The sequence below is a fragment of the Acartia tonsa genome, chromosome 8, assembly GCF_053477335.1.
Source record: "Acartia tonsa isolate MP-2025a chromosome 8, ASM5347733v1, whole genome shotgun sequence".
Taxonomy (NCBI): Eukaryota; Metazoa; Arthropoda; class Copepoda; order Calanoida; family Acartiidae; genus Acartia; species Acartia tonsa.
Window position 1 is genome coordinate 40,141,185 of NC_137267.1, and position 25,488 is coordinate 40,166,672.

Genomic DNA, 25,488 nt, shown 5'->3' on the forward strand with positions numbered 1-25,488 from the left:
TTATAACAGGAGAGAACTTGTTGTCATTTTAGGTTGCTAATATGGACATCACTTATTGGGCATTTTATTAATCTAGTAGGTGGTGAGAAGATGAGGTAAAGAAGGTGGAGTAGGAGGAGGGGGGGGGGGGGGGGGGTTGTTATTTTATAGTTATTTTTTACAAGTTTCACTTTATTAGAGTACATGATAATCTGGTGCAAGATCTAAGTAATAATAAATCCATTAGTATACTATTGTTCAATCTTGTTACACAATACAAACTAAAATTACAAAATTAATTTGGTTAAAATATGTCCCTTGTCAGTATAAATGACGACAGTATTACTATTCATTGACGGAATCAAATTTATTACAAAGCCATTTGCACAGAGAAGTATGGACAATAACGATATCAAAAAATTAATTAATATAAAATTTTCCCTACAAATATGCTTTAATCAAACAGAGGTATCATTTAACACCTTGATATTTGTGAAGATCACTTAATCGTTCATTTACCAATCCCTTTGTCCTGTCATTTGTGGGGTAAATTTATTATGATGAGGTTGTCATTCAAAATTGATAAAAAAATTGTAATTATAGCATGGTATGCATTTTTTCCAACACTTTAAATCCTACTCTCGTTGTATCACTAACCCTAGCAAATGTCAAAAGCTAAACATTGGCTGCTATAACAAATTAAACAACTCTAATGACCTAACCTACCTATACAACGAAAAGACGCATAAGAATTACAAAAGCAAGTATATCTTAAATATCACCAAAAAAGGTACTTTTGATAGAAATATCAAATTTCATCCTATTGCAGTTATTGACTAAAATGTATATGAAAAAATATAAAGATTCTTAAACATTGAAAATCCTTCTTTGAAATATACTATAACAAAACTCTTATTAAAGTCATATTAGAAAAAAACATTCATTTGGGCTAAAATATGAATGTAAAATATTTCAGCTTTTGTTAGAAAATACTTTTCTTTTTGTTTGTTGTATAAGTGGCTGATTTCTTATTGGCAACCAGCAAGATTACATGAATAAGGTCATTTACTATAAAACATTCTATAGAGGGACTTGTAATTTATTTAGATAGCCCAATTGGTATAGAAAATTAGATAGTTAGTTAGGTAGTTACATAGATGCTTAGGTAGGTATTTTTTTTTATACAAATCAAGACATGTTACAATGAAATATTAATATTAGGGTTTTAACTTTTTTATATATAATTGGAAAAATTATCTTTTACAGAAAAACATCTAAAGTAGGACTTGTAATTTATTTAGATAGCCCAATTGGTATAGAAAGAAACATAGTAAGTTAGGTACTTATATGGAAGGTTAGACATAGGTAAGTATTTGTTTTTTACAAATTAAGACATGTTACAATAAAACATTAAACAGAAGTGCTTAAATTTCTTGTAATTTATTTATTTACCCCAATTGGTATTGAAAGATATATAGAAACATCCAATAGAAGGAGTAGTAATTTTTTCGATAGCACAATTGGTATAGAGAGAGAGATAGTGAGTTAAGTAGTTACAGGGATTGTTGGTTCTAATGTTATAATAAAACATTGATTTGTAGAATGGCTAAACATTACTTTAGATAGCATCTTTAGTGGCATAAAGGTTACAAAAAATACATTGTACAGAAGAAATTGTAATTTATTTAGATAGCCCATTTGGTATAGAAAAAACTAGATAGTTAGTTAGGTAGTTATATGGATGGATAGTTAAGTATTTATTTTACACAAATTAGGACATGTTACAATGAAATATTACTTTAGGTTTTTTTTAAACTTTCTTAATATGAAAGTAGGATATCAAAATTGGTGTAAAGAAGATAGATAGGTAGTTATTTACATTATATTTACACAAATAAAGACAATGAACGTATAACATTCAACATAATCTCATCAGTGCAGAGTTTTCTTCGAGAGCTCCTCATTATTTCATCTTTCTTATAACTTTTTAGAAAGGCAGGTGTCATAGACAAAGTTATCATTCAATTTAGCAGTTTTCATACATTTGTTTTTATTCAGGCAACTCTAGATGAAGCAACAGAGCCTTGGGGAGTCCAGGTTGAGAGAGTAGAGGTCAAGGATGTCAGAGTTCCTGAACAGCTACAGAGAGCCATGGCTGCTGAGGCTGAAGCTGCTAGAGAGGCTAGAGCTAAGGTTAGTAATATATATTTAAAGAATTTGTTATGTCTGAAGACCATGCAACATGTTATTCTAGTAAAAAGTAACATCTTTTTTCCAAATATTTAAAATCATATTTTAAAAGTGATTATATTAATTATGTTTGTTTTAAATCACAGAGCATGTTCTATAAAGTTTAGCCTACACTTTGTATGTCTGTTTTTATATATGAAAGATTAAAGGACGCCTGCAAGAAATAACACGCTTTAACTGCTGAAAGACTGCCACAAGAAAACCCAATACCCCAAATTTTAAGCCTTCAGCTTCAATAACAAAAAAGTTCTAGGCATTTCAAAATAGCATTTTATGTACAATGGAATTTTTGAAAGATTTCCAATGCTCATAAAAGAAAAAACAATATTAAATTACGTTGCCTAGACATAAAATTATAACCTTATTTTTGTCAGAAACTTAGATTGCCTGTAACTGATTACATTTTTACAATAAAACCACCACATTTCATAGTCAAAATCTGTGAAAAAAATTCGATTTAAATTGCATTTTTAAACGAAAATCATAGCGGAAACAAAGGGGTAAACTAATACAAGCTTAGCTGTGATTGGTTGTTAAGCTGATTCAGCCTTCTGATTGGCTACAGTACATTTGGTACAACGCAAGTAAAACTTAATTTTTTTTAATGATTTGGACTATAAAAATGGGAATTTTTATTGTAAAAAAATAATAAGTTACTGGAAACCTAAATTTATGACAAAAATAAGCTTATAATTTTGTTTCTAGGCCACGTAGTTTAATTTCAAAGTTTTCAACATGAGCATTGCAATTCTTTCAAAATTTTCATTGTACATAAAATGTCATTTTAAAATGCCTAGAACTTTTTTGTTATAGAAGCTGAAGGCTTCAAATTTGGGGTATTTGGTCTACTTGTGGCAGTCTTTTAGCAGTTAAAGCGTGGTATTTCTTGCAGGCTTCCTTTAATTTTCTTTAGGCGCTAGTACCCAAAGTCAGTCAGAAACTGCTAAATTCTTGCACATTCCCTTTAAGCCAGTACCCAAAGTCTGAGACTCCTAAAAATTGAATATTCGATCAATTGTCCCCTCCCTTACTCCCTGACTTACTTCACAGTCTTTACAAGATGATAAATAGACTATAAAAGTTGGAAAGATTTTTAATCAATATAATAGATTTGAAATCTGCATAAAATTTTAAGGATTTTTTATAAAATTAGTTTTTTATATAATTCTTTATTTAAAGGCGCAAATACAAATTAAGTTAAATAATTTTGAGATCTGTGATTGGTGGATTGAAAACTATCTGCGCTCTGATTGGAGAAGCTTAAGTGACGTACATCATTCAACCAATTAGAGCGTAGGTAGTTTCCAATCCAGCTATCCTATTGGTCAAAATTTATTAACTTAAATCGTATTTGCGCCTTTAAATAAAGAATTATATAAAAAACGAATTTTATAAAAAATCCTTAAAATTTTATGCAGATTTCAAATCTATTATATTGATTAAAAATCTTTAAAACTTTTATAGTCTAATGATAAAGGCATATTACTGTATTATTCAACTATACTGTTTTAAAAAATTTAAATAATCTATTGAGCATTGTTGTTCTTTCTTTTTAATCTTTGTTTGTTATGGCCGTATACATTCTTGTTTTATTGTAAATTCTAAAGTAGATTTTATTTGATGTAAATCTTACTCGTTCTATTTTAGGTTTATTAAGACACAACGGGAGTCTTTAGCGAACTCTGTCAGCCGCCAAATAATAAACCAGTTTCTCTTTAGGTAATAGCCGCGGAGGGTGAGCACAAGGCTAGCCGCGCCCTGCGCAACGCCGCCGAGGTCATTGCCGACAGTCCCGCCGCCTTGCAGGTTGGTTCGACTTCTGTTCTTACAGCCGACTAAAAACCGGTTTCTATTCAGGTTATTGCCGCCGAAGGTGAGCATAAAGCTAGCCGCGCGTTGAGACACGCTGCCGAGGTTATTATTGACAGTCCAGCGGCTCTCCAGGTAAATTTTTATGCAAAGGGTGAACATTTCGCGCCAAAAATTGTTCAATATTTTTTGCTACGCCCCGACGTTCAAGAAAAAAAAACAGAATTTATGAATCTGTACAACAGATAAAATAAAAGCACTCATTTGAAGTGTTTGAAAAAAATAACCTTGTGAAGACAAATTTCCATAAATAATTCCAAGAGATAAATATAAAAAAAAGGAATTAAACCTGTAAACTGCTTTTCTAAAAAGAGAACTCAATCGGTTCAGTGTTTAACAAAATCCTAATAAACCAAAAAAACCCTACTACCTTTTATTACAGGAAAGATCAACACAGAATAGAAAGATGAATAGATAGATAGATACTTTAAAACTTTTATGACATTAAATAGCCTTTAAATACTGCATCAAAGGACAGTAACATATATTAAACAATTTTAATCTTTTAATTTTTAATATGCATCTTGTTTCTTGACAAATAATTTTGAAGTATAATTTTCTTACTGTACTTATTACTGCACTAAATATGAATATTATTGGCCTTGTTTTACATCTGTTTACGTGACTTTTTAAAGACAAGGAGAAGGGGGACATTGAGCTGTTTATAACACTTGTCCCCTAAATTTTAAAATAATCATTTCTTATTCGTTGGCTTAATAATCTTTGGAATTTTATTGAATTTTGAATGGTTGTTTCATTATGTTGAGTGTCCAATCGTTTCAACCACTAAGTAGTAATTTTTTGTTTTTTATCATTAGGGATGGGCCATTGTCTTATCCCTTTAGACCTCTGAACACAAATATTGAATGATTTAACTGACAGAATGATTTTCCCGCTCCTGACTGCATCAAAGACAAAGTTTAAAGTGTGAATCAAACCCTGCAACAAAAATTTGTAAACTTTGAAAAATATGTAAAAACCTTCTTTAAAATGTTCAGGAATATTTTTTAAATAGAATGGTTTGGTTCACATGTTTTATTTAAAGATGGGGGGTCGACTTTTCTCTCCATCCCCCACCTAAAATGCCCCTAGAGGCCTGTAGTGGCCGCTTGTTGATGAGATACCATGCACAGTTAGGACTTTTAGACAAAGGTCTATTAGGTTTTATCTTACCTAATGCCTAATAATTATGACATTGTACTTTTTTATATTTTGCTTAATAACAGAAACACCCAGATAATTTGGAAACTTTGAAGAATTATTTTTTTCAGCTAGTTCATGAGTTAAAAGGGAAATGTTAGATCAAGTTTGGGACAATTTTATCAAACAGTTGCCAGCTTCAAAATATTTTTTATTTTCATAAAAATTTAGTTATACCGTTTTTAGGAGGTGGAAGGTTTGGTCAAATGATGTCATTAGAAAAATGTTAAAAACTACAAAATTGAAACTTCAAGACATTCTAGTTAAGAAAAAAAAAACAAAAAACAAGCAAATCCCATTTCCATGCACCGAAAGAATTTCCATCCAAAGTTTTGCAATCAAAGGGTTGGTTGTCTTCAATAAATTAAATAATTTAAAGTCAAGAAAACAAAAACATTATTATAAACGGTTCTACCCCCTCCCTTATTCTCTTCCCCACTTTCAGGTTGGGGGGTGACGAAAATTTCAGATCCATGATTTCGCGATTTGAGAAAAAATTATCTTTAATTATATTATAGCGAATTAAATAATATTGCAATCATCGCTTTTATCTTATGAAGAAAAATCAGCGAAAACGAGATCTGAAATTTGCGTCTCCCTTCAAATATGACGCATAACCGCTACGACCGCGAGACGTGGCAATAAATTGTCCACTATCAAGAATAAATAAAATCGACAAGTATAAAAAAACTAACCCTCATTAAAAATCTTGGGCCAACAATACATGAGTTATTGTTATATTTTTTACTATCCGCAGAACTAATACGATGCGATAAAAGACTAAGAAAGTAAAATTTTAGTTTTTACTTTATTTTGATTTTGAATATAAAACAAATTAATTAAATAAAAAAATCTTAATTTTTAAAAAACAAAGCTACTCTACAAGTCAGCTTTACATTTTAATTTATCTTTTTTTGTAACGTAAAAATGCCTTCCATTTTGATTTGTTTATGGAAATCTCTCTATTTATATATTCTTTCTAGTTCCTATCTTTTTATATAGTTTTTATTTTTTATTGGCTTATTTATAACTCTTTAAGTAAAGCTGCATATATTTTTTCTTCTTTTTACTTACCTATCAATTATCTATCTATTTGTCTATTTTCTTTTTCTTTCTACTTTTCTATCTATTTATCAGTTGGCTTTATTTCTACTTGTTATTTTGCTTTTATTTTTCTATCTATCTATCTAGCTGACTATTTCCAACAAACCTAAATTGAAATTATTCGAATTAGAAAATGAAATTATGTTTGAAATTATGTAACTCCTAGGTTTAAAGAGGTATGGCAATGGACGATGTTTTAATTTTTTTAGATTATGAAAAAGAAGTAATTTTTGGGATAAAATTGAAAATTTGTATCCTTAAACATAAGCTTCAAAATGCAAAAAACAGGTTCATAAATTTAATGGGTTAGATTAATTAGTTCATAGCCTCTTTAAAAATTAGTTTAGGGCTTATTTGGTTAAAATTTGTGTCTTTTTATAAAAATAATTCATTTTGTCTGAATCAATGTATATTTGCTGACTATAATTCTGTATACAAAATAGTTTTTTTGTTGAGATACATTATCCTCTAATATCCAGCTATTAACTAGTTACTCAAACAATATTCTGTAAACTTTATCAAATCTGTCTTTCTGTCTATTAATTTCTATTTATACCAATATTTCTAGGGGCACATGAGGGAGAAAGTCGCCCACATACCACTTTGAATTTTGGTTTCGAAAGAAAAATTATAAAAAAGTAGTGGTATTTTTTTTCTGGGGGTGTTTTCTCTTGGGAGGTTGGAGGTACCCTCCTCCAAAATAGTTTTAAACCTTTACAGGACCTATGAGAAGCTACACTTCAATAAAGAAACATATCAGTTCTGCGATTAGCGGGATTCTTTGGTACGCATACACACACACACACACATACAAACACACACACAGATATTTGGATAGACAACCTATTACTTTTATACCGACAGACACACACAATAATAAAGATAATTCATTAAAAATTATTCTTCCTTAAAATTATTGTTTGTGAAGTAGTTGAGAAGTTAAGATTATTTTGGTAGAAGATGATTAATTTGATAAATTTTCTCCTTCCTGCAAAAATGTTGGATATTAATTGAATTAAATGATTTGCACTATCCCTTGTCCCAGCCTGATAGGAAATACAAATGTAAGCATATTTATATTTCAATAGTAAATTTGTTTTTTTTACTGCTTTCCTAATGTTATCCTATTAGTTTTTAAACATGTTTACTAAATTTTTTCTATGACTTAATACTAGCGGCTACCCCTATCATCCTGGGCTCTGTTTTTAAAAGAATTATATCTAATAATAGCTTAAAACTACCCCAAGACTTAAATCTGAAAATAAAATATCCTAAAACCATCACAGGACCTATTTGAAGTTCACTTAAAATAGAGAACCCAATCGGTTCAGTAGTTATTGAGATCCTAAGCTTCATACAAAAATCTCTTACTTCTTTATAGGATAGAATACTAGTGGCCTCATCCCTAGCATCACCTTGCTTGAGTCTGTATGTATTGTCCCCTTTGAGTAATATTATCCATGTTTAAGTATACATAATGACAAACTAACACATGATAATTAAAGCAGGGCTTCGCTACTAAAAACGCATTTCATGCCTTATTTAAGAAAATGATAAAACGATTAGAGGACATTTTTTCTCCCAGTCCCAACTGTATTTCAAATTATTTTTAATAGCCGTTGCACAAAAATCGACATTCATTACAAGTTAAATTTACATATAGGTTGGGAAACTAGAAAGTATGTTAAGAAATAAGACAATGGACGACCAATTCATGTTTATTCCCAATGATGATAAATATATTACATCTTCTGTAGATCAAAATATCTTAACACTACTAAACACTATTGGTTTGAACCAAAAAATCAAGATTTTTAAAAAGTAACCAAAGTTTTTAAGCTAAGGAATAAGAAATTATGATCACAAAACTTTGGGTACCTATATAGTTTTCAATCCAATGTCCCCATCCTTCCTAGGAACTGACGATATTATATATATTTTATTTACTCATACCTAGTTTTTACCTGATTTAAACCTAACTTTAAATAGTTTTATAAAAAAATCTTAGAAATGCATAAATATAGGAAATATGTAGAAAGGATTGTATTTACTTTCGGATAATTCGTGTTCTTTCGGATCACAGAAAAATATATGAACGATGAAATTAGATAGCGAAATGTAGATAAAGTGTCAATAGCTCATGAAGAGAGTTGTACTTTGTAAATTATAGTATTTATTGTCTATTTAGTGACAACCTTTAAACGGACGGAATGATAAACCCTAGCTATATTATAGTTATACTACTAATAGGAACTTTGTTTTCCAGTATTGCTTCGAAACCGAATAATATCCTCTGAATTAGAACCGGCTTTAAACCATACTGAAAAATCATATATAGCATTGAATTACAGAAAATTTTCACGAATATCAGGATAAAAATGATAAAATTATACCGAGAGGCTTCAATTTAATATCCAAAGATAGCTTTCTATAATACGATGCAATAAAAAAAACTATTTAATCCTGTATATATTGAATTGACCTAAATACTCCGCTTATGCATATTTTGTGTGTATAAAGAAATAAAAGGGTTGTGATTTCTACAATTATCCTGGGTTGCTGTCATAGGCGTGCACATTAAGGGGGGGGGGTGTGCTAGGTATAGCAACCCCCTCCCCCCTCCCCTATGATAAATTCCATGGTGAGTTCTACCCCCCTTCCCTGCGTGTTATAACTTATTATATGGAAGGTTGTACAATAGACATCCTCCTCTCAGTGGAGGATCAATGGTTTTTATTTCACCCCCCCCCCCCCACCCAGAAAATGAAATGTATGAGCACGCCCTTGACAATTATCCTGGGTTGATGGGGGCATAAATTTGAGCCAGATTTCTTAACATGTCAGTTACCAGGTACTTGATATCTTCATGGATACAGGATAAATAATGGATACAAAATAAATCAGATAGATGATAGAATAGTTATTTATCGCATCATATTATAGACAGCGTTCCGCTGATAGTAAAATGAAAACTTATAAGATAAATCAGTTTTGGTAGGGTATTATTTTTATTTTATTTTAATATTTGTAGGGTATTTTCTGTAATTCGATGCTATACATGATTTTTCAGTATGACTAAGAACTGGTTTTAATCCACCGGATATCAATCAGTTTCGAAGTCATACTGGAAAATATATTTTTATTTCTTAGATTACATTGTAATTGGCACAATCTCTTTATTCTGAAGCAATTCAGTTGTATTTGTTGTAAAAAAAATAGAGGAAAAATTGGAAAATTGTGAATAAAACAATGAAATAAAACCTAGTGATACCGTTTAATATTTTAAACAGAAGAATATTATGCGATATAGATAGATAGAAAGATAGATAAATGTACAAATAGGTTAATTGAATAGATACATAAGAGATGGATGGACCGAAAACAAACTATTTATTGCCTCCTTTTGTTTTTTGGTGTTGTTTTGTTTTGACTTATAAACAAGTTTTTACTTTTTACTGCGCCAAAGACTTAACTTTTCTTGACCAAGTTATTATAACAGTCTTATTATGGATAAGAGGATATGTAAAGACTTCAAGTTATGAATTGGTGAGGCTTACAACCTTTTATTAATTTAAGATTAATTGAGCTAGATGGACAGGAATTTGTTTGTATTTCATTTTTTGATGTAAACAATTTTCGGAGAAAAAAACAGAATCATCTAGTATTGTATATGAGCCCAGAAATTCAACTCCTCCCTTAATTTTAAAATAATTTGATTTCAGGGGAGGGTCGTTTTATCCAGGGAAGGAGGTGACATTGGCCTGTTTATTACACTAGTCCTATAAGTATTATAAAAATATGTTTTCTTGTTGACAACCTGGCTTGACAACCTTGAGTTTTTTTTAAATTTTGATTTGTTGGTTCATTATGTTGAGTGTCCAAAGGTTTCAAATCTTATCAAGGGGTAAATTTGTGTATCATCATTGGGGGAGTATACTGTGCATCAATTTATTGGCTATTGGCGTACCCCTTTAGATACCTGTTTTATTTTCTCTATGCATAACAACTGCATGGGTCTCTAACCCTGCAGAACCTATACATAGTGTGCTCTAATCATGCGGCTAGCCTGTGAAGCAAATATAGAAACAGTGATAGGTAAATAGAGGATACATTAATGATTCCCCCTATTTTAAGTTATATCCACTGCGGAAAAGAGTTAACTTTTTTGACCAAGTTAAGTCAATAGTGTTAAGAATTTAAGGATAGATAAATTGGTATTAATAGTTATTTCTCGAATCGTATTTTAAACGGCTTTCCGCGGATATAGAATGTAATTGTACAATTATAAGATTAAAACCAGTTTTTTTAGCCCCGAGGTGCCGAAGGCACCGGCTTAAAAAACTGGTGTTAATCTTGTGATTGTACATTTTTATATTCGTAGAAAGCTGGATATAATTCGATGCTAGACATAGTTTTTTCGTATGGATGAGAACCGGTTCCTATCCACCGGATTCGAATGAATACGGAAAAAATCCTCTCCTAATAATTCTTATGATCTAAACTATAATTAATTTTGTATTTTTTCTACCACTGCATTGGATGTAATTAACTTTTCTTTGTCAAATTACTAACACAGGATACATGGACCTTAAAAAGGTTTTAAATACATCTTATTCATACTAACTCCCTCCTCCACCATCTTAAATCTTATCCTGAAGTAGAATTTTAAAAAAATAATTTGCCATTGCCATTGAGTCTTTTTTTCAAATGTGCTAGTTACTAATATGGGAAGTGATTTGACACCATTAAAAGTATGCATATAATAATAAGGTTTCTAATATTATACAGAATAATTCTATAATCTTAAATTTGCTTGTATTTTTAACAGTTTATATAGTACGAGTAATAATTATTTTGAATTGTTAGAGTAAAAGGTATAAAGTATGATAGACAGAAGGGGAACATAGATAGGTAGATAAATAAGATATATAAATTAGGAAGGATAATTACTAATTAGAAATTTTTATATAAGCATTCTAATGGCGTTGCTACAAAAGACCAACTCTACAAAAGACCAACGCCTACAAAAGACCAACTGCTACATAAGACCAACTCTACAAAAGACCAACGTTTACAAAAAATTGTAATGCTAGAAGGTCATGGCCGCAGAGCTCGGCCCCCTGGCCTGCCTAGCCGCGGGCGCTCGGCCTCTTGCCTATAACCTAACCTAACCTATATGTAATAATGTATGAATGTTTAATGTACATTAACTTAATTATATAGGAAAAGTGATTTTGTTATCCACAAAAGACTTGAGTGATTCTCCCAAATTAACCTTTTATTATTATAGCACAACTTTCAGTTTTTACCATGGGTAAATATTAAGTAAATTTGATTAATCAAATAATGTATGACGATTTTTCTTTTGAATAAGTTCTCATGATTTTTAAAAGCCAAACTTTTCTATAATTAGGGTAGGTCCGTCCGTTCGTTACGGTTAGCTCTTTTCGTTAATTTAAACAGGTTATGATTGTATTGTAGATTTCAGTTAGGTACGAATTAGAAAGCGCAGCAACTCTATACTCGTTACCAGAAAGTATGTACGTCCATATAAATCAGGCTCAATTTTAAATTTTTTGACAACAAATTTTTGCATATTAATATTATCCTAATCATCTGATTTTTAAAATACTGATTCCTATTACAACATGGTACAATGTTGTAGGCGAAGCATCTTTATAATCAAGTCCTAAAACGTAATTGTGTCATTAAACAGTATTGTGTATTTAATCAGTTTTGCAACAGATTTACTTATAACTTTGTATAGACTTATGCATTAATATTCAGTTTATTCAGTCCTGACACTCTACAAGTGTAAATGTTCGTTTGTCCTTCCATTTCAGAGCTTTGCTTTTATGGATGTTGTCAACCTTATTTTTCTAAAATGACCAATGATTTTAGGGGATAATTAAAATAAACGATGAATTGGTGTACATCCCAAATGATGATAAACTAAATTTTACCAGCTGTAGATTACAATTATTTTTTTTAAAGTACCCAAGGTACAAATGTAAAAAAAACGTGTTATACAAAAAGCAAGGACCAGTATAATGAACATTAAAGTTTTATTAATATTAACAAATTTTGAGATAACAGTTTATAAGCTATTGTTAACTACTACTGCTGCGCTTCTTATGGAATTAATCAACCTTATTTTTAAAAGCGAAGCTTTTCTATAATTATGCTCGGTCTGTCCGTACGTCGGTCCGTCCGTCCGTCCGGAACAGATAACTTTTTTTTGCTAATTTAGGCATGTTAGAATTGTCCTATTGATTTCAAACTTTGCATGGTGATTCCTGTAGTAGTTAGTTACGATTTAGAAAGCGTAGCAACTCTATAATTATTACCAGAATGTCCGTACGTCCATTTTAAACATGTTGATTTTTTTTTCTTTTTTAACAACAAATTTTCATGTGATCTAATTAACCGATTGATCTGATTTTGGTATACTGATTCCTGGGACATTAAAGTACAATATTATAAGCGAATCAACTCTGTAATCAAGTCCTAAAAATGTTAGATTGTCAATAAACATTATTCTGTATCAAGCAGTTTTTCAACAATTTTACTTACAATTTTGCTTCGACATTTATACATTTATATTCTGATTATTCAGTTCTGACACTTTACAAGTGTTAGTGTCCGTTTGTCCTATCGTTTCAGTGCTTCGCTTTTATGGATGTTGTCATCCTTGTTCTTTTACATCTCTCCTATCAGTGATTTAAAAGAAGGGAGGGTACATTGGACTGTTAATTACACTGGTACCCAAAGTTTTATTTATAGGTTCTCTGAAACGTTAACTTAAAAACTTTAGGTTTTTTTTGTAAAATCGTTATGGGTCATCTCAAAAAACGCCTATCTCAAAAACGCCCATCTCAGAAAACGCCTATCTCAAAAAACGCCCATCTCAAAAACGCCTATCCCAAAAAACGCCTTTGGTGATTGGTTAGTTTAAACCAAAAATGTAAGAATTTTTAAATCAATATTTTTAATCTACAGAATAGGTTACACTGAGTAATAATATGTATAATCAATCTATTATAAATTTTCTTATCCTTTGAGATCCCTGGTGATTCCATAAATAATAATTTTACGAGTGATCTCATTGTAAAACTTGTCTCTATTGTCCACATAAATACCAGGGAAAAGACAATGGACGCTTAATTAATCCTCCCCCCAGTAATTATTATGTGAAATTTTGTTTTGGGGGTACTATGGTTAAGAATGAAGATTGATGTCTATTCCCCCTAATTTTTTAAATGTCACTTAGGACAATTGACTTTTATTACCAAATAGCCTAAAACCTGTTCTAGATTAATATTAAGCTTATCATTGAATACTTTAAGCCGTATACAAAATCTTAATGCACGTATCTTCATAAACTATAGACAAAGTCTATATAGTACATATAGGGATTTTTTTCACCAATAATGTAGATTTACAGAAATGATTATAAAATTGGGAAGAAAATGTATCTTGATTGTCTTATCCCTATGTACCAGCTGAATAGTATAGTACCTCTTACCATTATATTTATTTCAAACCTTTATTTCTCCCCTTGTATGCCTTTTCCTCTTATCAACTTATTTGGCAGTGTTTAGGAACCTGATACATTTTATTTTCTATAGAAGCATGTAAATTTATATGTATATACATGTTCAGTAATATCCCATAAACAGCTACTATTGATTGAGAACATGTTTTAGACTCAGGAGTAAGGGATGGTTCATCTTAATTCATTTTTGTCAGCATATTATAAGTATGTAACCATTATTATATAAATAATGTATAATTAAAAATAATATTTTCAAGAAAAAGTTAGCAAAAATTTAGGTTAAATAGTTTTCCTTCAGATGATGATTTACCTTCTGTCTGTTTAGACTTGAGCAAAAGAAAGTAACAAAAAAAACGTTTCACGATTACAATTATAGAAATCCATATATTATTACTTGGATAGACTTGATGAACGAAATTACCAATAAATGAGGTCCATATTAGCAACATAAGTTAAGGACAAAATTTTTCCTGTCAATATATCCACATATTTTATTCATTAGTACGGCTCTCCACCTCTGTGCCCCATTATTCGTTATTTGCCACTTTATGACTCAACCTAGGCTAATATAATCAGAGTAGGGCCATGGATAAATATAGATGGATAGTCAGGAAGTTGGTTATGTCTACCTAACATAGATAAATATAGATGGAAAGTCATGTAGTTGGTTATGTCTAGATAGCTCAGATAACTATAGATAGATAGTCTCCTAGTTATTTTTTGTCTAACTGGCCAGCTTAGCTGGCATAGATAAATATGTAGAAATGATCAGGTAGCTAGCTCACATGTTCAGATAACTATAAAGGAATAGTCAGGTAGCTAGATTAGGTCGTAAAGATAAATATAGAGAAATAGCCAGGTAGCTAGATTAGGTCGTAAAGATAAGTATAGAGGAGTAGCCAGGTAGCTAGAATAGGTCGTAAAGATAATTATAGAGGAATAGCCAGGTGGTTAGCTTGGGTCGTAAAGATAATTATAGAGAAATAGCCAGGTAGCTAGATTAGGTCGTAAAGATAAGTATAGAGGAGTAGCCAGGTGGTTAGCTTGGGTCGTAAAGATAAATATAGAGAAATAGCCAGGTAGCTAGATTAGGTCGTAAAGATAATTATAGAGGAATAGCCAGGTGGTTAGCTTGGGTCGTAAAGATAAATATAGAGAAATAGCCAGGTAGCTAGATTAGGTCGTAAAGATAAGTATAGAGGAGTAGCCAGGTAGCTAGAATAGGTCGTAAAGATAATTATAGAGGAATAGCCAGGTGGTTAGCTTGGGTCGTAAAGATAATTATAGAGAAATAGCCAGGTAGCTAGATTAGGTCGTAAAGATAAGTATAGAGGAGTAGCCAGGTGGTTAGCTTGGGTCGTAAAGATAAATATAGAGAAATAGCCAGGTAGCTAGATTAGGTCGTAAAGATAATTATAGAGGAATAGCCAGGTGGTTAGCTTGGGTCGTAAAGATAAATATAGAGAAATAGCCAGGTAGCTAGATTAGGTCGTAAAGATAAGTATAGAGGAGTAGCCAGGTAGCTAGAATAGGTCGTAAAGATAAGAATAGGGGATATGATTTTAAAAATAAATAGATATTCAGATGTTTTGCTATTGTGTTTTTTTTCACTGTCAATTGCAATCTCCTGTTTTCTAAGTGACAGGAATATTTTTGAAGAGATATACTTTGCCAAAATTATCTTGTTCAGAAAATGTTTCAAGTGTGGGTGTTACTAAAATGCTGCAACCTATGTTTTTATGAAACTCAAAAATAAATGTATAAATATAGATGTATCACCTGACAACTACCTGGATCTCCCTTTTGGGGACCTTTTCTGTCTGCTAGCAAATTGATTTATGCTCTTTTGTAGCGACTTTGCTGTGTTAAAATTCCCGACACTATTGGTTGATTTTCAAAGACCCAATTGAAAGTCGGCACAGGATTCTCAGGGTGGCGACAACCACTTATTCTACCCCTTCCATATCTATTGTTTTACACTAATAACTCAATAATTAAAATTACATACTTAAGGTTTGCTGTTTTTTTCCAACACCAAGGAAAAAGTCAACATTTAATAAAATTGCTAATATGATTAGCTAATATTCGTGTTATACACATTTGTAGGAATACTAGCATTCAACCAAAACTAAATGTATAAGAAGAGATTTAAAAAAAAACTCATATTTATCCATGTTGTTAAGCCTTTTACAAAATTTACAAAAGTTGTGACACATTAATGAATAAAAAGTTACTATTAATCCAAATTTGAATCAATAATCAAATTAGAATCCAAACAAAAGCCTAAACAAAAAAAAACATTGGAAGCAAGTTGTATAAGGCAAATGTTTATTAGTCATGGAAATAGCCGAAATTAGCACTTACTAACTTACGGACTGACATTTGAATAAAAGAGCTACGCTGCTAACTCTTTTTCTGTGTTGAAGAGGTGTTGTAATGAAATCAAACTGAAGAGGACAATTACAATTATTCCCCATCACCTCATCAGTGAAAAAAAGTGTTAAGGCTATTAAACCAGGGAGTAGGGGACATTGAGCTGAGATGGATTCTTTAAAAAAATTGAGTCGCCGTGCTCGCTGGTGAGGCAAAATTGTTTTTGTGAAAAATCCTCCAAAATCACATACAAAATTAAATAAAATCATAAAAGTGTTATTAACATAGGATTTTTGCAGATTTTTAATGTGAATTTGTCGGTCGGATATCCACAAAGATTAACTAGCAGCCGAGAAAATCATGTTTTCCACTAAAATTTACTATCATAAAGATGGGCGGACATATGCACTGATGAACGATATTTGTAACTTTTATAAATCTTTTTAATAAATTTGATTAAGATAATTAAAGAACCTTATTTTATTCTTAACAAATCACTTGTTGTTGAAATTCAAAATTTACCGAAATAAATATATGTAAAATCTGCCAGTTATTTGAAGTGTTTTCAGTCTGTATGCCAAAAGTATGTTTCTACGATAATATTATATTTTCATTAGTAGAAAAAAAAAATTCTTTTTCTCTCTCAGGAACGAAGCTTCTTTACAAGTGATCGTATGTCCGTCTGTCTATCTGTCCTTCTGTCCTTCTATGTCATTCTGTACTTTCTTCTTTAACGATATGAATGCAGTTACCTTAAGGGATAAGATAATCAACAATAAATAAATATATATGCAAAATTATAAGGAAATTACTTAGGTATATCAATGAATTACTTATTGGAAGACTTGGCCGCCGTTGTTAATCTGAACCAAATAACCAAGCTTGAGTAAATTTTTATGTATGAGAAAAATGTATAGAAAAAATTTTGAAAATAATTTTATGATTTCCCTCCCTTACTATCAGAAATAGTCTATGAACAACATTGTAAATATAGTCAATCAATCAATCAATCTAAATAAATATCTATATTTAGAATATGAAAAATACATATCTATCCATAATTCTATCCACATGAACATTTTGGTTAGGAGAAAAAAAAACTTTTTTATTTAATTTTGTTGAGTGGGGTGTGTGCTAGGCATGATTGATAGAGTCCCGTTTTATAGATAGATGGACATATAGATACATAGATGGACATATAGATAGATAGATAGATGAAAAAGATAGATATATAATGAATAGATTGACAAAAATACAACTTAGATAGGCAGAAAGACATTTGTTAGATATAATAGATATAAGATAAATAGATAGATGGATAACAGAATAGGAAGATGAATATATAAAAATGGGAGACTCTAGTCTTAAAAAACAAGCCGTGTGACGTCAATAGATCCATCTCTTTTTAAGGGGTTCCTTTTCCCACCTCTCCTCATATCTCTCCCTTTTATAACATCACAAGGTTCATTTTTTGGACACTTTATCGAGCTTCATATAAAGGCAAATATATAAACATATTATACAATGTTGTCAGAGGAATCTTCAAGAAAAGTACCAGCATTATATCTTGAATAATAGCCGTTGAAATCAGGGAGTAAGGGAGGGGACAATGGGCAATTAATTCAATTTGAGTGTTTTTGAAGAAAGGCCATGAAAACCAGAATAATCCCGAAAATATGGTGGAAATTGTAAAGTGATTGTTGATTAAATCTAGAAAACCATAAACTAAGAAAAAAGTTCCAAGAAAAAAAGCAATCATTTGAAAATAAGATTACCAGTATTACAGACTGACATAACCATTCGGTAATTAATTACTAGAAATATCTCCCTGGATCTCTTCAGATGACAGGGAAAGAGAAAAGAGATTTGGGGGCCAGTGTTGTGAACACGGAAAAAAGGGGCAGGCAGGCGTGTAGCTGGATGGGCAAGTATATGACCCGCACGCCTTCCTGCCCCTTTTTATCCTGTTTATTTCCCCCACCTCCCTTCTCCATTTCCCTTTCTCGTCTACTTTTAAAAAGGAAGTGGGGATGAAGGGAGTGAAATATAGTATGGGAGGGGGACCGTGTATTTATATTTGAACTACTCTCTGTCTGCAAAACTATATATATTCAAAACTAACATAGCGAGTAACGGCATTTCTTGCGCAAGTCCCCAAACTCAGTCAGAAACTGCTAAATTCTTGCACATTCCCTTTAAGCCAGTCCCCAAAGCCTGAGACTCCTAAAGATTGAATATTCGATCCATTGTCCCCTCCCTTACTTCCTGCGTTGAAATTCTGTCTTATTTAATAGCATGTACAAAAAGAAATCTAAAATTTTAAGCAACCTAATGAATATCCTACATTCAACTCTTTGATTACACGCCTTTTTGCCATCTGTTCTTTGTATTCTTGATACCTATGGCTTAAGTATAATATTTACATTTTTAAAAGACAATTATAGTGTTTTGAACTTCAGTTAGGATTGAGAATTAAAGTCATACTCCTGACATATATAATTATTTTATTTGAGATGTCTACATACTCTGTATAGTATTACAGCTGAGAACTAGTATTAATATCATACTCCTGACATATATAATTATTTTAGTTGAGATATCTACACACTCTGTATAGTATTACAGCTGAGAACTAGTATTAATATCATACTCCTGACATATATAATTATTTTAGTTGAGATGTCTACACACTCTGTATAGTATTACAGCTGAGAACTAGTATTAATATCATACTCCTGACATATATAATTATTTTAGTTGAGATATCTACATACTCTGTATAGTATTACAGCTGAGAACTAGTATTAATATCATACTCCTGACATATATAATTATTTTAGTTGAGATATCTACACACTCTGTATAGTATTACAGCTGAGAACTAGTATTAATATCATACTCCTGACATATATAATTATTTTAGTTGAGATATCTACATACTCTGTATAGTATTACAGCTGAGAACTAGTATTAATATCATACTCCTGACATATATAATTATTTTAGTTGAGATGTCTACATACTCTGTATAGTATTACAGCTGAGAACTAGTATTAATATCATACTCCTGACATATATAATTATTTTAGTTGAGATATCTACACACTCTGTATAGTATTACAGCTGAGAACTAGTATTAATATCATACTCCTGACATATATAATTATTTTAGTTGAGATATCTCCAGACACTGAGCAGTATTTCAGCTGAGAACTAGTATTAATATCATACTCCTGACATATATAATTATTTTAGTTGAGATATCTCCAGACACTGAGCAGTATTACAGCTGAGAACTAGTATTAATATCATACTCCTGACATATATAATTATTTTAGTTGAGATATCTCCAGACACTGAGCAGTATTACAGCTGAGAACTAGTATTAATATCATACTCCTGACATATATAATTATTTTAGTTGAGATATCTCCAGACACTGAGCAGTATTTCAGCTGAGAACAACAGCACAATTGTCTTCCCTGTTCCTATAGATATCATTTCCAAAATGGTATCCAGAGGTAAGATATCCTTTTTATACCTTTCTTTCTTCCTATAATAATGTATATCTTTCAGATATCATTTCCAAAATGGTATCCAGAGGTAAGATATCTATTTGATATCTTTGTTTATGTTCAATTTTCTATCTTTCCTTTTATTTATTGATACGATTGTAAACGTTCCAAATTAATTACGTTATTCGTCAAAGAGATTCAAATTATTAAAATTTTCCATTTAAAGTTTGCTCAAATAAAAGTCAAAATTTGGTTGATTCTTACTTTATAATTGTTTTATCAATTAGATGTCAGAAATACTCTTTAATCATAACCCAAACATTGCAACGTTAGTCCATTTTTGAGCTTCTCTTTACTATATGTTATCATCCTTGTTTTAATCAGAGCATATTACCATTGAATTTAAATCTCTCTCTTTCTCTATCTCTTGATTTCTCTCTCTCTGTCTCTCTGTCTGTCTCTCTGTCTCTCTCTCTCTTTCCACTTTCTTCTTATATTTCCTATTATTTTTATACTGAATTATCTTTCAAAATCTTTCTTTTCTTTCTCTCTTACATTAACTCTCTCCCCATATCTCTCTCTCTCTCTCTGTTTTTGACTTGTGCCTAACTCTTCCTCCCCTCATTAATTCCCTATTATTTCCCCCTTTCACTCCCAGGGAGAAAGAGATGAATTACAAACAAATATTTGGAGAAAAAAAAACCATATACATCAATTAATAATTACGGGATAAAGGTATAGAATAATAGACGTTAAATTAGGCTTCGTACAATTATGAATAACATTTTTAAGGGGCCTAGGTATCCCCAAAACATTCGAGGGGAGGTTATAAAAACTTTGAAGTATTTATTTATAAGTCGAGTAGCGGTTTTGGATATTTTTACACACAAAACTTTAGGGAGGGGTATTACCCCAAATCCATGTAAACTTTACTCTGGAGTGAACAATGTTTATCGTGCTTCGTGCACAATTTAATGCTCCAAATGTTAAATTACCCCCCTCCCCCCCTATATTGACACTTTTTACCCTGTCCCCAAAGCAAGAAGTCTGAACGTCCTTGCTATTTTTATTTTTCCTCAAACATATCCGTGTCTAATTACCTCTATCCATCTAAATGATGAAATCATTTAATTGTTTCCCTGATTGCCCATATAAATATTCCCTATCTGTCTTCCTTCAGTGTATCTATCTAGCAACGGCTACTCTCCGAGAATCCTCTAGGGGTACTTTTGGGTTGGATTCGACCCCGTCTTTTATTTTATTTTTTAAAAGATTAAGTGCAAACATCTTCTTTGTAGATTTTTCTTAGGAGGATGGTGTTACCCTCCCCTATAAACCTTTGCAGCTAGACTGTAAAGGAGAACCATATTTGTTCCACGGTTAGCGAAATCCTTCGGTACACACATACAGACAGAAATACTGTTACTTTTATATGAGAATACATTTAAAAACCATTTGGGTATTTATTTATTTATTTCCTTGTTTGTCTTCTTTCAGTCTGTTTATCCAAAATGATTTCATATTTCTTCTTTTATCTATCTATCATGGATTTTTTGGATTAGACCATAGACGAGGAATTGATAAACATCCAAAATATTGTTTTAAAAAATCATATTTACCCCATTTTGTCTCTAACAGACGGACGGACGGACATTTCGAATTATAGAGTAGTTTCGCTACTAAAAATGCATATCTAGGCAAGAAGTTGATAGTATAAAAGTAAATGTTATGAAAATGCATATATAATTAGGGGGAGGGGTTACTCATTTAGTTACCCTCATTAATAACTGAATAGATAGATATTTTATAATCAAGCTTTATAGACAACTATAGATGGGTAGCCATGTAGCTGGTTTGTCAATCTATCATAGTTGACTATAGAATTAGATAGAAAGCCATGTACATGGTTTTCTATCTGTCATAGATTACTATAGATAGAAATGATAGATAGCAATGTAGCTTGTTTTGCTATCTATCAAAGACAACAAGTATAGATGTATTGTATAGCCATGAACTAGATTTTCCCATCTATCATAGATGACTATAGATAGATAATATAGTTGTTTATGCTATCTATTTATCATATATAACTACAGAAGAATAACCATGTAGATGGGATTTCGCTTCTTTAATAGATGCTATTTATAAGCTTATTCTGTCATAGATTACTAAATATAGATAGTAATATTGTTCATCTTTCTATCTATAGATAAAATTAGATGGATAGCCATATACTTGTTTTTTTTCTATCTGTCATAGATTACTATAGATTAATAGCCATGTAGTTGGATTTTTCTATCTGTCATAGATTACTATAGATTGATAGCCATGTAGTTGGATTTTTCAATCTATCATAGATTACTATAGATAGATAGTTATATTGTTGATACTGTCTATCTATCATAGATAACTATAAATAGATAGTTATATTGTTGATACTGTCTATCTATTATAGATAACTATAAATAGATAGTTATATTGTTGATACTGTCTATCTATCATAGATAACTATAAATAGATAGTTATATTGTTGATACTGTCTATCTATCATAGATAACTATAAATAGATAGTTATATTGTTGATACTGTCTATCTATCATAGATAACTATAAATAGATAGTTATATTGTTGATACTGTCTATTTATCATAGATAACTATAAATAGATAGTTATATTGTTGATACTGTCTATCTATCATAGATAACTATAAATAGATAGTTATATTGTTGATACTGTCTATCTATCATAGATAACTATAAATAGATAGTTATATTGTTGATACTGTCTATCTATCATAGATAACTATAAATAGATAGTTATATTGTTGATACTGTCTATCTATCATAGATAACTATAAATAGATAGTTATATTGTTGATACTGTCTATCTATCATAGATAACTATAAATAGATAGTTATATTGTTGATACTGTCTATCTATCATAGATAACTATAGATGGATAGTTATATTGTTGATACTGTCTATCTATCATAGATAACTATAAATAGATAGTTATATTGTTGATACTGTCTATCTATCATAGATAACTATAGATGGATAGTTATATTGTTGATACTGTCTATCTATCATAGATAACTATAAATAGATAGTTATATTGTTGATACTGTCTATCTATCATAGATAACTATAAATGGATAGTTATATTGTTGATACTGTCTATCTATCATAGATAACTATAAATAGATAGTTATATTGTTGATACTGTCTATCTATCATAGATAACTATAGATGGATAGTTATATTGTTGATACTGTCTATCTATCATAGATAACTATAAATAGATAGTTATATTGTTGATACTGTCTATCTATCATAGATAACTATAAATGGATAGTTATATTGTTGATACTGTCTATCTATCATAGATAACTATAAATAGATAGTTATATTGTTGATACTGTCTATCTATCATAGATAACTATAAATAGATAGTTATATTGTTGATACTGTCTATCTATCATAGATAACTATAAATGGATAGTTATATTGTTGATACTGTCTTTCTATCATAGAAAACTATAAATAGATAGTTATATTGTTGATACTGTCTATCTATCATAGATAACTATAGATGGATAGTTATATTGTTGATACTGTCTATCTATCATAGATAACTATAAATAGATAGTTATATTGTTGATACTGTCTATCTATCATAGATAACTATAAATGGATAGTTATATTGTTGATACTGTCTATCTATCATAGATAACTATAAATAGATAGTTATATTGTTGATACTGTCTATCTATCATAGATAACTATAAATAGATAGTTATATTGTTGATACTGTCTATCTATCATAGATAACTATAAATGGATAGTTATATTGTTGATACTGTCTTTCTATCATAGAAAACTATAGGTTTTAAAGGATGTATTCATTTCTCTCCTGAAGACCTATTCCTGAATCCCTTTGATGAAAACTCACCCTCTTTGATTTCCTTTCTTATGAGTACTTCCCTTTATATTTATAGAGTTATTAGGAAAAGAGATTAATAACTTAAATCTGTAAGGGAATTGGGATTATCTAGGCCGCTTTATTAGATAGGCTTCTTAAATTTTGTCTAAAGATTCATTATGAATTTTACCATTTATTTTATGATGCATATAGATGTTGTCATCCTTGTTTCTTATTTTCTCATTTTCAATTCTATTAAAAAAAGATGATTTATTCTCTATATCTAATATTTAGTTTCTTATACTCTAAGTGTACTTATATTAACCCTTTCACATAAAAGTCTAAAAGTAAAATCTGCAGTATATCTATATCCATATATCTTTAAATCTATTTATCTTTCTATCCATCTATTTACATGTTGATAGATAGAGAGATTGATATTAATATGTCTATCTATCTATATATACCATAAAGGTAAATCTGAAGAAAAAAAATCTACAAGTATAATATGTAACTGTCCATCCTTCAATGCAACTATATATCTAGCCATATATCTATCTATCTATTTATATGTACGCTAAAGGTAAATGCACATATCAATGTATCACATCTATTCTACTATCTATCTATCCATATATATATCTATCTATCTATTTATGTATTTATAATATAAAGGTAAATCTCAACATATTAATCTATCACATCTATCCAACTATCTATCTATCTATCTATAATATATGTTTTATATGTAATTCTAGTTTAATCACCCCTGGCCTTTAGGGAGGGTCGGTAAAGGCCAGTGATAGCCTAAAACCGTCCAAAGATATATACAAAACTAAATTGTAAACAATACTATAAAGGTAAATGTGCACTTACTAATAAATGTAACTATATAACTATCTATCTACTCATCTATATATCTATATCTATCCATATATCTATCTATTATAATATGTACTATATAGGTAAATCTGCACAAATATTAATCTATCATATCTATCATACAAATCAACAGAGTAAACAAACAAACAAATATTATCAGTGGAAAAAAAGTAGAAGTTTTAATAAAATTTATTCAGAAAAATACTTTCCTCTTTATACTTCAATAAAGGGAGACATTCAAACAGATAATAGAGGCATTTAAAATGAGTATATTTATGTAAGATAGTTTATTACATAAAAAAAAATATTTTTTTTTTCATACAATTTTCTTATTTTTTTCATAAAAAATCTGGGAAAATTTCACTGTGAAGTAATGGGTAAATTATTTGCCGAGTGTAATCTAGGAACACATACACAACATACACATGCACATTAATTCTCAGGGAATAAGGGATACTAATAATCTAGGAACACATACACAACATACACATGCACATTAATTCTCAGGGAATAAGGGATACTAATAATCTAGGAACACATACACAACATACACATGCACATTAATTCTCAGGGAATAAGGGATACTAATAATCTAGGAACACATACACAACATACACATGCACATTAATTCTCAGGGAACAAGGGATAACTTACCTTCCACTTATTAGTTTACTATTTTTCTTTATTTCCACTACTCTTAATCCCGCAATAAGACATGTTTACTACATTACCAGATTTTGTGGAATCAAGGGTAATTAAATTAAGGGGCATAAAAGATTACATAGATAGTATATTATTATAATAAATACAATGTGATAATATGTACTAAAATACATAAT

At 30.3% G+C, this 25,488-nt stretch overlaps 1 protein-coding gene across 4 annotated transcripts in view; it reads left to right on the plus strand.

Annotated features, from left to right (window-relative positions):
• The window catches only part of LOC145326952 (band 7 protein AGAP004871-like), a 108,921-nt gene that overhangs the window by 70,882 nt on the left and 12,551 nt on the right, over nucleotides 1-25,488 (plus strand). For 2 of the 4 annotated variants that reach the window (XM_080170404.1, XM_080170401.1), the window contains exons 10-12: nucleotides 2,038-2,172; nucleotides 3,949-4,035; nucleotides 19,752-19,851. In XM_080170404.1, coding sequence (XP_080026530.1) covers nucleotides 2,038-2,172; nucleotides 3,949-4,035; nucleotides 19,752-19,851 — 322 coding nt within the window. Of the gene's footprint in view, nucleotides 1-2,037; nucleotides 2,173-3,948; nucleotides 4,036-4,086; nucleotides 4,174-19,751; nucleotides 19,852-25,488 lie in introns of all 4 variants that reach the window. The other 2 variants (XM_080170402.1, XM_080170400.1) reach the window with 1 other exon arrangement.